At 30.9% G+C, this 14,726-nt stretch overlaps 4 protein-coding genes across 8 annotated transcripts; 3 read left to right on the top strand and 1 right to left on the bottom strand.

The window, feature by feature from the left end:
- The first annotated feature begins 737 nt into the window (after positions 1-737).
- On the top strand, positions 738-3,192 carry LOC144470106 (LON peptidase N-terminal domain and RING finger protein 2). Its single transcript, XM_078180936.1, has 5 exons — positions 738-1,153; positions 1,314-1,540; positions 1,626-2,325; positions 2,410-2,480; positions 2,558-3,192. Exons 2-3 carry the CDS (start codon positions 1,389-1,391, stop codon positions 1,933-1,935), a joined length of 462 nt encoding a protein of 153 aa, XP_078037062.1. The 5' UTR covers positions 738-1,153; positions 1,314-1,388; the 3' UTR covers positions 1,936-2,325; positions 2,410-2,480; positions 2,558-3,192.
- Positions 3,193-3,327: 135 nt separating this feature from the next.
- LOC144470105 (E3 ubiquitin-protein ligase MARCHF8) lies at positions 3,328-6,248 on the top strand. Of its 4 annotated transcripts, none has more exons than XM_078180931.1 (6): positions 3,328-3,897; positions 4,394-4,688; positions 4,786-4,877; positions 5,075-5,255; positions 5,346-5,611; positions 5,711-6,248. In XM_078180931.1, the coding sequence occupies exons 2-6, from the start codon at positions 4,572-4,574 to the stop codon at positions 5,934-5,936; spliced, it is 882 nt and encodes a 293-aa protein (XP_078037057.1). In that variant the 5' UTR covers positions 3,328-3,897; positions 4,394-4,571; the 3' UTR covers positions 5,937-6,248. The 4 variants fall into 4 exon arrangements, with proteins under 4 accessions (XP_078037057.1, XP_078037059.1, XP_078037058.1 ...); XM_078180933.1 differs by having other exon boundaries at positions 3,328-4,019; XM_078180932.1 differs by having other exon boundaries at positions 3,328-4,198.
- A 941-nt stretch (positions 6,249-7,189) lies between these two features.
- On the top strand, positions 7,190-12,655 carry Hel25e (ATP-dependent RNA helicase 25E). The gene is made up of 11 exons (XM_078180729.1): positions 7,190-7,279; positions 8,040-8,271; positions 8,616-8,836; positions 9,262-9,445; positions 9,543-9,661; positions 11,314-11,445; positions 11,543-11,689; positions 11,781-11,918; positions 11,997-12,114; positions 12,195-12,255; positions 12,333-12,655. The coding sequence occupies exons 2-10, from the start codon at positions 8,070-8,072 to the stop codon at positions 12,206-12,208; spliced, it is 1,275 nt and encodes a 424-aa protein (XP_078036855.1). The 5' UTR covers positions 7,190-7,279; positions 8,040-8,069; the 3' UTR covers positions 12,209-12,255; positions 12,333-12,655.
- LOC144469977 (U6 snRNA-associated Sm-like protein LSm4) lies at positions 12,649-14,464 on the bottom strand. 2 transcript variants are annotated; one of them, XM_078180730.1, is made up of 5 exons: positions 14,364-14,464; positions 14,234-14,275; positions 14,048-14,146; positions 13,337-13,514; positions 12,649-13,267 (listed from the first exon to the last, which is right to left on the bottom strand). In XM_078180730.1, the coding sequence occupies exons 1-5, from the start codon at positions 14,364-14,366 to the stop codon at positions 13,170-13,172; spliced, it is 420 nt and encodes a 139-aa protein (XP_078036856.1). In that variant the 5' UTR covers positions 14,367-14,464; the 3' UTR covers positions 12,649-13,169. The 2 variants fall into 2 exon arrangements, with proteins under 2 accessions (XP_078036856.1, XP_078036857.1); XM_078180731.1 differs by having other exon boundaries at positions 14,334-14,440.
- Positions 14,465-14,726: the final 262 nt, after the last annotated feature.

The following is a 14,726-nucleotide window of genomic DNA, read 5'->3' as shown; positions in this document are numbered from 1 at the left end:
ATGTATACATTAAACGGACAATAAACTTTTCATTATACAAATAACTTATTAAGATATTACAATTTATAAAACTCATTGTTTAAATTTCGAAAACTTGAGAAGCGTTATTTAAAATTGTTGTTGTCATTCCAAACAATGGTAATTTTTGCAAGTTAAATTTAAAAAAAATTAAATCTATAAGATAGTATTTGTAAGAATGTCCAATTCAGTCCAACTGTGTTAAGTAATATGTATATGTAGATACAGCATTCATACAGGTAAACTGTGAAGAGTGATTTGCTGCACAGATAAAAGTGAATTGCTTTGCTCTGATTGGTTGACGGTTCGCCGTTGAACAATGCTCCTCTTATAGTCAGTGAGAAAGAGAGGAAATAGCGAGTGAACAAAACAGCGCAACATCAGTGCACACATGCAAAACGAGTCAGCCGACCCCAATGTAGCTTGTCACATTTTACGATTGTTTCGTAGGTACTCAACCCCATTTCTTTCGAATGTATGTGTTTGTAAATCTCGAAAAAATAAGCAGAGTTAGCAGTATTAGAATCTCTATAGCCGAATTTATTCATTCGAAGGACCAAGTTCTTTAGAAATGGGTCGTATTTTGAACAAATAAACATCGTTCAGATAAAGATATGAAGTTTACACTATACACTTATAACATTCATTTGTTCTCTTAGGCTAACATTCATTCGTTCTCTCAGGCTAACATTCAGGACAATGCAACAATTAGCTGGATATTATTCTGCTCAACTTGTAAAATACTGCTTACAGATGCGTAAATTATACATATATTCGAGAATCGGACGAGACGAAAAGTCAAATCGAATATCGCGTTGCGCTGAGTTTGTTCTCTCTCTTTCTTCATCATTTTTCGTTCTCTTTCTATAACAACTGTGCAATGGTGAATGCGCAGTCGAATGATGGCGAGAGAAAGGTTCTTGAATTAGGCGAAGGAGAGGATCCCAAATTGAAAGACAACTGCATTTGAAGACGTTGATTCGTGTACACCGTAGAATCATAGAAGTTTTTCTAATGTCTATATAAATTGATAAATTTTGACGATTTAATTTTTAAACACTTTAATGTATTTCATTCTGTATCTAAGAGTATAAAAACAACAACGTGATACTTGAAGAACGATTAGGACAAAACGGTTAGTAAAATGTGTACTTACACCTATTATCGTAATTCGTAAATAGTTAAGCATACGTGTAGTTGTTAACCACATTTCTAAGCTAATACAATACAGTAATAACATAATATTAACTTCGCTTTAAATCAAATTTCAATTGCAATAATATAACCTGTTTTAGTGATTTCATAAACTTCTGCTTTCGCATATGTGTATGCAAACACAATATCAGATAAGAAGAAGGATTTGAATAAACATGTCGCATCCAATAGATTTCATTGATTTAACAGTAGATTCACCAGTGAATAATGCTCTACGTCTAAAAAATATAAACGTCGACAATGCACCCAGTTGGGTAAGAAAAACATCATTACGAAGAAGCCGTAGAACGCGTCAAGATCCAGTTACGTATGTTGAGTTTCAATATTATTAAGAAATTATTCTATCAATTTCAAATAAATTTATGTAGTATTAATCAAATAATTATGTTTAGAGAAGTTCCAGATAATGATTCATGGAATAGTAGACGATCCGTGGAGATAATAGACTTAGATAAAATTAAATCGCCTGACGAAAATACTGAAATTCATAATAATAACAAATGTGAAGAAAAAAAACTTATAACTGCATTGTCTTGTCCGATATGTTATGAGGAATTATCTTCTGATATCAAACCTATGTCTACTCCTTGTGGACATATATTTTGCCATAATTGTTTATTAGAAGCTATACGAATATCAAAGCGTTGTCCAATCTGTAAAAAATCTGTAAAATTTCCACGATGTACACGTTTACATTTTTAACTGTGTAATTTCTAACCTTATCACTTTTTTGGTTCGTTGTACCTTTTTGTTTGATCGTTTAATAAGATAATTGATATTTATTCTGTTCAGTAATTATGTTAATTTAAGTTAAAAAAGATTAGTTATTTGGTTTATGTAAAAACGTTAAGCACTGTCGGATAAGGTCAAAGTAGTAATGTTAACATTCTAGTCTTGCCTTAAAGTGTCCTTAGAGCATTTAATATAATTCTTTGACAATTTCACCATTTCAAATATGCCTAAGTATATATAGTTAAATCTAAATTTCTTTTTCATATATTATTGTTTTAAGTTATTTATATTATGATATGACTGCAACAAAAAGAAACTAGACTTAATATTTACTTGGAGATAGTGCAGTTGGAATAGCTGGTAAATATTATTGACAATTCTAATTATAGATATATTCCTTATCATACTTATTATTCTATTTAGCTTTATTATCCATATTTATAGCAAGCTTTCTAAAGTTGTCATTTTTGGAAAATTGACAAAAAGTATGACGAGAGTACAAGCTTAAACTTCTAGTGAGTCTCTCATAATGTTTTTTATTGACTAGAAAAAGATGTTTATTGCTAAAAATAATATTTTTTATTGCTTACAGGGTCAGAAACTATTAATACTGCAAAAATAATAAAATAATCTCAGGATGATAATACTAACAACATCTATTTCCCAACAATATACATTCTGATTGTACAGCTAGGGTTCAGTGCTTCTTAAATGAAGCAAAATATAGATAATTCTATGACGAAAAATGTGAATGACTTTATTTTAAAACAGAAACATAATCAAACTAAGCAGAAAGATTATGATTTCAATATTACGAAATTTCATAACATATGCATAGAAAATAGCAAAAAAATCAACAGGAGAAAATTATTAGAATGTTCAAACGATTGTGCATATCTGACTTAAGCGATACATGGAACAATTCATTTATTGACGATTTTTAAAATTTTGTAACTAATGAAAGCGTATAAAAGAAATAATGCTATAATTTCTCCTGAGATACAAAATTACTTTGATAATATGTGAATTTTATTTTAAATACATTGCTATATATTTATTATAAAGTTGGTAGCTCGAGTGAGACTAGAAACTAGACTAATTTTAATAAATAATACTTGGTATTTTGCTATGTGTCGTTATATTAAATGTATGTATATGAGAGTTCATTTTATATTTTTTTAATATGTATGAGATTGTAAATGAATTAAATACGTTTTCTAAGTACTATGTAAATAGTTTACTTCCTACCTAACTTCAATGTTTATACTTCTTAACATATTAAGTAAAATATTATTTTATAGTTACTATATTTTTCTAATTATCACGTTATACCTAAAACTTGATATCAATACTATTTGCAATAACGAACTTTGTTATAGATATGTATGTACATGCCTATTTCAAATCGTATTTATCTCTGAATTCAATGTCATGTCGAAACTTCTGATTGGCTAGATTTGTGCGCACGCCACGCCTACATCTTGCGTTATGGCGGCGTATCACAGAAATGAGGTACACAGTCTGTTATGAAGAAAGGACTGTGCTTTGCAATGAAGTCGATACGCGTAGTAATTTTGAATGGTAATGCGATTAATAGCGCGCGTTTGAAATGTGAACGATGATAAATCAGAACCGATTTGTAAATTATTCAAACGTCAGATGGTGTCGATTAATTAATTTACTGCAGTGAATTCGAGTTTTCTATATTGTGTCATTGACTCGAGACGAAGTGTCAAAATCGTTTGAGCTCGCCTTGACTTGTGCTCGATGAAACTTGATCGAGATAGAGCTGCACTGGAAATTCATTTTATGAAACTTGACCGAATCGAAATCGGACTATCTGAATCGCATATACCTTGACTAATCATCGTTACTGAGCAAAAAAAAACTGTTATTGCACCTGACTGCAATTTTACATGGAAATGAAAAGATGTATGTGACGCCAGAGCTTATGTTTTCTTTTTGTTAAAGCCTTTCCGAGTGATAGGTTCACATACAGTGATTTTTAGCAGAATTCTACAGATCTCAACGTCATTCGTAATCGTTTGTTAACTGTAATGTTTTGCTAAATTTTATAAAATTCACCGAAAGGACTGATTTATTTAACACCATTTTTTGTAACACTGTATGCGATTTTACTTGTTTGTATTATACTGGTGTCAATCCGCCGTTATTAATATCAGTGGAAAACTTGTTTATTGTTTTACATTATGGATCTCATTATTGTGAAAAGGCATGATTTATCAATAAATGTTTATGTTATTTATCTTGGTTTATTCATCATTTCTCTACTGTATTCTGTTTTCTTTTTTTTTGTTATACGTATATGAAAAAAAAAGTTGTTGCGATAATATCATTATTTTATATCACTATTGTTAAAGTAGCTTACTTCTTATATAATTCTTTGTATAATTTACTACAATTGCAGGTTATTAGATGCTCAGTGAAATACAATGTTAAAGCCGACGGCAACAGATCTCTGTATGTAATTAACTATTGATATGTGCTTAATCATGATATCAATGAGAACAAATTGTCAAACACTCATCAGGATGTGTTTCCCTAACGTTTATCATTGATCACTTCTTTGGTGAGGTCAGAGAGTGATGCCGGTTCATCAGATCAATGTTAATCCGCCTGATTGGCAACCACCTCTGTCACTTGGTCCTTCCAATAATAACAGTCCTGCCACTGATGAAAACTTACCAGAATGGACTCCAAAGGTAAACAAATATACATATCCTGTCCATTATTATTTTTATTTTTTAACAGAGAAAGATATTTAAAAGAATTATATTTAATGAAATATTGATTTAATAGGAATCAACATATGCAACAGTAGTTACAATTATACCAGACCATTGTCATTCATCTGTGAGTACATTATCCTCCAGCAATCATGATATTTGTAGGTAAGTAATTGTTTTTCATATTTAGAAATACTTTCTTTTGTCGATTACATAATGTAAATGTACTGCTTATGATATACTAATATTATACAATATAGTTTTGTTTATAAACATGAGATTTCAGCATCTCCTTTTTTGTTTTATGATTTATATGAAATTCTGAATATTTTTCTAACATAACTTTCTATTTTGCTTGATAGAATATGTCATTGCGAAGGCGAAGAAGGTGCACCTCTTTTAGCACCCTGCTACTGCAGTGGTAGTCTACGCTATGTACATCAAACTTGCCTTCAAGAATGGATAAAAGCTTCTGACACACGTGCTTGTGAATTATGCAAATTCACATTTATTATGCATTCTAAAACCAAACCATTTTGTGAGGTATTAGATTTTTACTTATACATGTCTTTCTTATATTTTCTTTCCAGTGTATAAATAAACTATATTCTAACATCAAATAACAATTTTTAGTGGGAGAAACTAGAAATGTCAGCACTAGAAGTTCGTAAATTATGGTTTGCAGTTGCTTTCCATACAGTGGCTACACTTTGTGTAGCTTGGTCTTTGTATGTACTTGTCGAACGTTCTGTGGAAGAAGCATTGCGCGGATACGTAGACTGGGCATTTTGGACTAAATTGATAGTTCTCGTAATTGGTTCGACAGGTGTTTTAGTTTTTATGTTCATTCAATGTAAATCATACATTATATTATATAGAAAATGGCGAGCATTTAACAGGTAATTTGATTGTGATATTGTGATACAAATTCGGTGAAACACCATATCGTAGTTATAATTTTTATCATTTATTTGATACTAATAGATAATATTTTCTAGAGAAATATTCATTCAAAATGCTCCTGAAAAAGTGGTGCTTCCTCCTTCACCTACAGACTCTTTGCCTCTAAAAGAGCTTGGTCATACCATATTACCCTGTAATATAGACCCTGCGTGTGCCTCGCAGATGGTAAAACCAGATTCTGACGCGACACCACAGAGACACGAAACTCACATGAAACTTTACGTATTTGATAAATTGTCTTCATTGGAGGACAATATGTAATGTGGTTGAGGTAATATGGATGACTGTTAATTGTGTATCGATAACTAGCGAAATTGTAATACAAGCGTCAGCATGTGTCTAGAATATGCCCTAATTCTGGACAAATATACAATTTCGAAAAATCGAAGTTTCTATTTCGAAACTTTCAAATGTCCGCCCTTACGGAGCACCTTAATCTGGAACTTAGTACTTCAGTGCTTACATTGACAATGGGATAGCTGAAAGTGTCTAGCCATTGAGCTAGTACTTTGTCAGACATTTGTGTACATAATTATTGTATCTGTGATGTTATTAAATAAACTTTACCATATTTAAACAATATATCCAATAATATTAGCGTAATTATTTAAAATTTTATGTCATAAATTTAAATCTTCAGACTTTATTTTGAAAGGTCATTTTAAATGATGACGTGAAATGCATCTTCATCCTTTTTATAACTGTTTTTATGAAGGAAAATTTAAATTTTTTATAAAGGGAAAGTATTGATTTCATTTTACTTTGACTTAAAAACTGATTTAAAAATTTGCGACTGGTAAAATTATTATTGGTTTAGTTATTATTTCCCAGATTTAATAAGCTAATACTAAATACATATCTCATAATTTTACATTCAATACTATCCTTATGTTTGCTATTCTCTATGTAGAGAAGATATCCTGTTGACGCTTTCACTTTGGACAGGTTGCGACAGTTACGATTACTACCACATATAACGAAAAAGATTGTACAAATATATATGTCATAGAATTATGCTGTATGGGCATGATAATTTTTCATGGATATTTCAAAAATTAATACACAAAGACCCGCCATTAAAATTTTATATATCTGCATAGCTGTATAGTATCATACATTCGAAAAGGATCTGTGGCTCATCAAAACGAAATTTGAAGCAGTATTGAGAAAGAATGGACAATCAGAAATATACAATTTTAGTTTTTGATTGCGTGTGAACTTCTATGTACATATGTAACATAAGTGCATAATTAATCATAACGTTCTTTATTAATAATTATTATCTACGACTATAACATTATTTCTTAAATTTTAATATTTGTGGAAAGTATACATGACAAAAAATTTTTTAATAATGCATACATATGCATAAATATGTATTCTATTTTTCATTGCGTATGCATTAAATACATATGCATTCGTGTACGTATACGAACAACACATGCGTATAATACACCATTTTGTAGGTGGCAGCACTATTCTTCCGGAATACATACAGTTACATATACGTTACAAGAGGTTCGGGTCAGGCAAGCGTGTTGGTCCATTCTCATTGGTATAGAGTGTAGAGCAGCAGCGTCAGTTTGTCAAAGTTGTGTTCAGAGGTAAGTTCGACCGTTTGTAATCCATTTTTAATTATTAGTTCAGAGTCAATCCATTCCGAAAATATATTTATTTATACGCAGAATATACTGAGGTATTGATAATAATTAATAGTTTTGTTTTTCGCTGTATTATATCTGTAGAATTAAACGATATATAAGTGTTTATTTAGGGGACGTAGAATGTTACACAATATGTAGTCACATTTTGGACTTATAATCACTATAAGTTCTTTTGCATGTTTCTCTATATTTTCCATATAGAAATTTACAATTCAAATATGTAGTAATAAGACGAAATTGTTATTACTTCAGTTATTTCGTTAGATACGCTTTTTCTTGCGGCAAACAACATAGCGTCACTAAAATGGCGGTTACGTTACGTGTATAGTTCCTTCCAAAAATCGTTATCTTTACAAGTCAACGTTTTGGTAATTTATCGTTTACGTTCAAAGAAATTCAGATTTATTATATAACTTACTTAAAGAAATATTAAATTTCTAGGAAATTTATTTGATCTCTGTATATATGTAAGAATGATTAAATCTTGTATAAATATTTTGCTAAAGTTAATTTTATTGTTCAGAAATTTAATACGAATTATTGAAATACATAAATATTTTATAATATATTTTATTTATTAAAATCGTAAGGCCTCACTTTTGCGAAGAGTATAATAAATTTAAAGAAAGTAATCGATTTTAACACGTATAATACAGTATATACCTATATATAGATTTGATAACTGTTACAAAATCTGTAGGTACAATCTAATCTACACAAAAATATAAAAATGGCGGACAATGATGATCTTTTGGATTATGAAGATGAGGAACAGACTGAACAAGTAGTCGATGGAAGTGGGGATATACCCAGTAAGAAAGAGGTTAAAGGAACATACGTATCTATTCACAGTAGCGGGTTTAGAGATTTTCTTCTTAAACCTGAAATATTACGTGCAATTGTTGATTGTGGTTTCGAACATCCTTCTGAAGGTAAATTACATTTAAGTATATAATAAAACATTACATATAATATTAAAAAAAAAAGATACATATATTAACTTTTTTTAATAAATTACTATACTTTTTTTTATACCATTCATTATTAAATTATTTAGTTTTTTTTTTAAAGGAAAGGTCTATAAATTTTAAATACGCTATGTTACAAATTATGTTTACATATTTTGATAAATGAAATGATGAAACCAGATAGGGACATCTGATTCTGTGTGAATGAGATATGTCTTATAATTTATCTGAGGGCTAATTATCAAAATATGTATAGGATTCTATTTAAAAAAAGATTTATTAATTGTGTATCTGAATTGTGTTTATAGTACAACACGAGTGCATTCCTCAGGCAGTGCTTGGTATGGATATATTATGCCAAGCAAAATCTGGTATGGGAAAGACTGCAGTATTTGTATTAGCTACGTTGCAACAATTGGAATTAACAGAGAACCAAGTTTACGTTCTTGTAATGTGCCACACAAGAGAACTTGCTTTTCAAATTAGCAAAGAATATGAAAGATTTAGCAAATATATGCCTCATGTAAAGGTAAGTTGTACAGATACACGAAGACATTAATGCTTTAATAACAGTCATAGATTCTGGAGGCTGGTTACAACATATATCTGCCACAGAGTAGAATTTTTTAAACGTATTCAGAACTTAAAAAAAAGTTAAAGTCAGAAGTATTAAGAAATATGATTTGTAAATGGGTAATATGGCAAGAGATATGGTGCTGTTACTTTTCCTAAAACATGATAGTTATTAAAGTATTACTGTACTAGATTTGACATAAGTTCTAAAATATTGAAACAATATTGAAAAATCTTCACATGATGAAAACCTTGTCATAGCAAATAATGATGACACCTTTAACACTACCATCCACCACTGACGAAGATTTTTGATTAATTGTACTGACGCGAATATATTAAAGCGTATATATAATACAATATTATTTTATGAAATTATAGGTAGGCGTATTTTTCGGCGGTTTACCAATTCAAAAGGATGAAGAAGTTTTGAAGAACACATGTCCTCATATTGTTGTGGGAACTCCTGGCCGTATCCTCGCTCTTGTACGAAATAAGAAATTGAACCTGAAGCATCTGAAACATTTTATACTTGACGAGTGCGATAAAATGCTTGAACTCCTAGGTAATTATAAACTGGATATACTCTCGCGTGGATATATTATGTTTTGTAATTGTAGAAGAGCTTTTTTTAAAACGAATCTCTTAATTTTTCTGTACAGACATGCGTAGGGATGTACAGGAAATATTTAGAAGCACACCACACAGCAAGCAAGTAATGATGTTCAGCGCTACGTTATCCAAGGAGATACGTCCTGTCTGCAAGAAATTTATGCAAGATGTAATTAACCAATCTTCCTCTTCACTTCGATCTTCGATTGCTCCTACTTCGTTGGCCCTGTATTCATACCCAGGACAAATCTCTGACCATACTCTAAATATTGTTGACGGCGCACCCGCGGGTTAGGCTAGTTAGACAACACTTTGAAGAAATGATACAGAAATCATTCACGAATAAGCCCCTCAATATCTTTGGATTTTACAAAGTCAAGCTCTACAACTTTAAGCAGTAATGACAGACTGCTCGAAAGTTTCCCTCCATTTACTGGACGAGATATCTGCTCGTAAAAAGGAGATGAAAATCTTCAGTTAGTGTTGTTTCCCAAGTTAATCGAAATGACGTTGGCAATATTTTGAAAATGATTTTATTTAGTTCTGATGTTCAAAATATTCAAGTCTTTTAATTGTCTGCTGCACAATGAAATTGCCAAAGTTTGATATAACGTCATACAAAATGTTTGGAACATCATGTATGTTGGGATGGGTTGGGTGGAAAACGAGTTAAGTTAGTAACACGCAAATGTTGAGGCAGGCCCATGGGAGGGGTAGATTTTTCAAGTGCGTTAGAGCGTGGCAGCACTTTGCCAATTGGGTGGGGGGCTAAGAAGACTTCAAGACAACCTGAAGACAGAAGAGCGCAAGAAAGAAGATGCAAGAGGATTAAGGGGAATCTGGGGTGTTGTCTAGTATTGAGCAATTTACAAATATTGCAGCAAATAAGTGGGATCTGTATCTAGAAATTAATTAGCATTCCCGTTATTATAATTGAAAGCAATATCATTTTGATATTTTACAAAGTTTCGTGGAGGGTCAGTAATTTGAGTAATACGAGTGAAATTGGACAGCAATAGAAGTGTTAAAAAAATACATAGTTTGATCGTGGTCATCTGTACGTGAAATGCGAATGCATTAATCAGTTTGTGTTATCACGAATCATGAGCTAATTAAGTCGCGATGTTAGAGAATCCCAGAAGCCTTAAAGTTTTGTGATATACCGGGCATACCAAGAATAATCAAATTCTGGGCATACATTTTAAATGTACCAGAATTTTGGGAGAAGAGATATGGCATCGAGTGGCCAGCGGATGTGCGACACAGAAACAGTCATGGGTGCGCCATCTTATTTCTGTTGGGGTGACTGCTGAGTTTTCATTGTTGGCACTACCCAGAGATGGAAGTCGCCGGACCGTATGTAACCAGTAATGATAATCCGATCGACAAAATAATTGCAAAGATGAGAACTCGCGCGGAAAGTTCTCTAAAATATCTAATAAGTTTTCTTTTATAATTACTGACAAAAAAAAAATAATATCATCAAGGAAGCGGGAGAAATTGGGACATCAATCAAATATCAATTCTATGCACATGCATCATTTGATTCATTCTTTAGTTATTGTTTATGTAGTTGTTTTGTTTCGTATGTCCAAAGTATTAGTTCTTTTTTTTTCTTTTTAATAATTTCTGTTAAATCTAAATTGCACTTATTATATAATTTATACGATATTTTTCAACATTTAATAACATCTAAAGATATGTTTTTTGAGTATATTAGAATATACAAGAGGAAAATCTTTTATTGATTCTAAAATTTACCTCGGTGTGACGATTGTTAGGGTAAAATAGGTAATCTTGTAAAATACATTCTTTGTGTAGCCCATGGAAGTCTATGTGGACGATGAAGCTAAACTTACATTGCACGGTCTACAACAGCATTACGTGAAACTAAAGGAGAATGAAAAGAATAAGAAGCTGTTTGAGTTACTAGACGTTCTTGAATTCAATCAGGTTTGTCATATGGAATAAATCAAAGTTTTGTTATTCATACAGAATTTCTATATTCGTTAAATTTGTGTAAACCATTTGTACGTAAATTATTCTATAGGTTGTTATCTTTGTAAAATCTGTACAAAGGTGTATGGCTTTGGCACAACTTTTAACAGAACAAAACTTCCCTGCTATTGGGATACACAGAGGCATGACACAAGAAGAACGATTATCCAGATATCAGCAATTCAAAGACTTCCAGAAAGTATGTATTAAATTGATATTATTAACATGCATTAAAAGTTGTCTTAAATTCGTATTAATATAAGTAATAATAACTCGTTTCTCATTTTTAGCGAATTCTTGTAGCTACTAACTTATTCGGACGCGGTATGGATATTGAACGTGTAAACATAGTATTTAATTATGACATGCCAGAAGATTCAGACACATATCTACATAGAGTGGCTAGAGCTGGACGTTTCGGTACAAAGGTTAATATTATTAATATATCTAATGATTATAATTTGAAGTGTATTTTTATGCTGTCAATTACTAATTATTCTTTGCAGGGATTGGCTATTACATTAGTAAGTGACGAAAGCGATGCAAAAATATTGAATGACGTGCAAGAAAGATTCGATGTAAATATTACAGAGTTGCCGGACGAGATAGATCTAGCTTCATACAGTAAGACTATTTTTACACAGTAATTTAATTATTTGAGAACACCTTATTCGAAGTTCTACTACTAATGTCCTTTTTTTCAGTCGAAGGACGATAAATTGGATACGAATTACTGAAAGTATAAACTTTCAAATCCTCCTTACGGTAAATACGATCACTTGAATAAAAACTGTGGCATGAATTTTTTATTTATATTTTAATACCGATTTTTTTTGTTATAGATTTTGAAAAAAACATTACAATCTATACATTTGTCATTGTGTATTCACGTTGAATATAAGTCATGTTTTGTATCTATATACAATTTTCATTACATTGATCTGACAAATTTTAAGAACGAGTGGCGCAAGATTGAATTATAATGGCTGAATTATTATTCTTTTAAAGCTACAATAAATAATTAATGTTATCACTGTAAAATACTAATAAATTTTAATTCCACGATTAGTGAATAAGGAATGTGTATAATAGCATTAAAGAAGTACAGTATATGTGTTTTCTAGTATGTGTATATGAAATAAATATTTCTCTTTTTTTTACAAAATTGAGTACCTTCTATTACATTTTCACCCTTGCAAATTTAGAACAAATTTGAAATTAAACGTATTTGATATAGTTCAGAAATTTGATAGAGATTGCTGTTCGTTTTTAAAGGAATAATGTATAAAGTAGAATTACAATTATTCGGTATGCTTAGAATTTAAATGTTCGGTAAAGTTGTCGGAAGCTTTTTCCTTAAAAAAGAATCCGTATCCGTATCGCACAAGGCGATAAATAGCTAAATTACATTTCTCCTATAAACATAAAATAGGATCGACAAAAACCATTTGTTTTTTTACACAATATTATGAATTCTAAGGTCTTTCGGTGACCTTACATGTATGTAAAAATATCTTACAATATTTACTCCTTTAGCAGGATCTATTGTATATAAATTATTATTAAATTTAACCAACAATGACGTTTACAATGGATTTGTATTTTTCTGGAAAAGTAAAAATAAAATACAAGGAAATATATCTATGAATTAATTAAATTATATTAACATGAGTTTTGTTTTATTTAGTCCTTGCTTTATTTTGTGGTTTATTTCCACCTGGATTTCCTCCTCCGCGTCCAAGAGGTGCAGGACCTCTTCCACCTCGACCGAAAGTACCTGTAAGAAATAATATTCATAGAATGAAGTAAGAGGAATTTAGGTATATGTATACAACGACTGTTGTACCTCTTCCGCTTCCACGTCCTCTTTGATTTTGTCCTCTTCCTTTCATTTCTCCACGACCACGTGATTTCATCTGTACATCTTCTTTTACCATATCTATAACCTCATCAGGTATTCGCAGGTATTTGATTGTACTACCCCTAATATAACATTCTGGCATTCTCCAGAATTTGTCACCATCCTAGTCACAAATCATGTAATTAATTTATTGGAATAAATACCTGTAAAATTTATTGTTAAATATTTAATGCTTGGAGTTGTATTCAGAATTTAATTTTTTGCAATATTGTTTTCAATACTATCAAACGAATATGAAAAAATGGAGCCTCAGGATAATAAATAAAAATTGTAATTTTTTAAAGAAATTATTTAGTCATTGCTTAGTAAACTAAATGTTTCTAACATCTCAAAAGAATTTAGATTGCTTGAACTAATTATAAAGAAGTTATTCTATTTTAAATGGCATTCAAATACGTTTTCAAGTATGTATATTTATATAAAGATCTAAAGTAATTTATAAATCCTTGCTACAACATTTATATATACATGGTTATGTATAGTGTTTGGTATATCTAAAACAAGATTTAAAATTACGATTTTGTTCAAGTTAAGTGCGTTTATAATCATTAACTCGGTATTTAAAGTTTTTACCAAAAACTAAAATATCTAACTCCTTACTACGTCAAGAATTTTATAAACTATTGGATACTGTACCCTAGATGTGCATATAACCTCTCTAAGATTTATGTTCATCCAACTATCGCAGCTAACTAAGTGTCCGTTATATGTCTCCCCATTTTTTAGTTCAACAAGCTGTAAAATATAACATTAAGTTATGCGTAATTATGTATATATCTATAATACGAACGTATATAATTTTTGCATTTCAAAAAAACATACCATAGGATGATTTTGTGCTGTCCTTAACAATGATAATGGTAACTGAAAAATATATTACATACATATGTATATATAACAAACAATTCTAATATCAAAATACCTTTCCTTATAGAATAATTTTTAGATGTACCATTTTATAGTAATTTGACGTATATCAAAACACCACACGATCTGTACTCTACATAAATTATCGGCAAATCTTTTATAAAATCAGTGTGACCAACCTACGGCAACTGTGGTCTGTTATGTTGCCTCGTTACATGACCGACGCGAATATTGCTACTATATACAGTATTGCCTCATCATATTGCGCTATGTCGGAGGGTACAGGGCTCAGAAATTTGAAGTATGGTACAGAATCTACCTTTTTTGATTGGTTGACGCTCTATAGCTAAGCAGTGCTGCCCTCATACTTTTAGACAAAGAGAGGAAGCGGCGAGTGAGCAAAAGAGCACGATCCCTGACCCAGGGTGTATCTCTGTGGATCACTACT

Source organism: Augochlora pura, chromosome 5 (genome assembly GCF_028453695.1).
Source record: "Augochlora pura isolate Apur16 chromosome 5, APUR_v2.2.1, whole genome shotgun sequence".
NCBI lineage: Eukaryota > Metazoa > Arthropoda > Insecta > Hymenoptera > Halictidae > Augochlora > Augochlora pura.
Note: the sequence above shows the minus strand (reverse complement) of the source record. Positions and strands in the feature narration are given on the sequence as shown.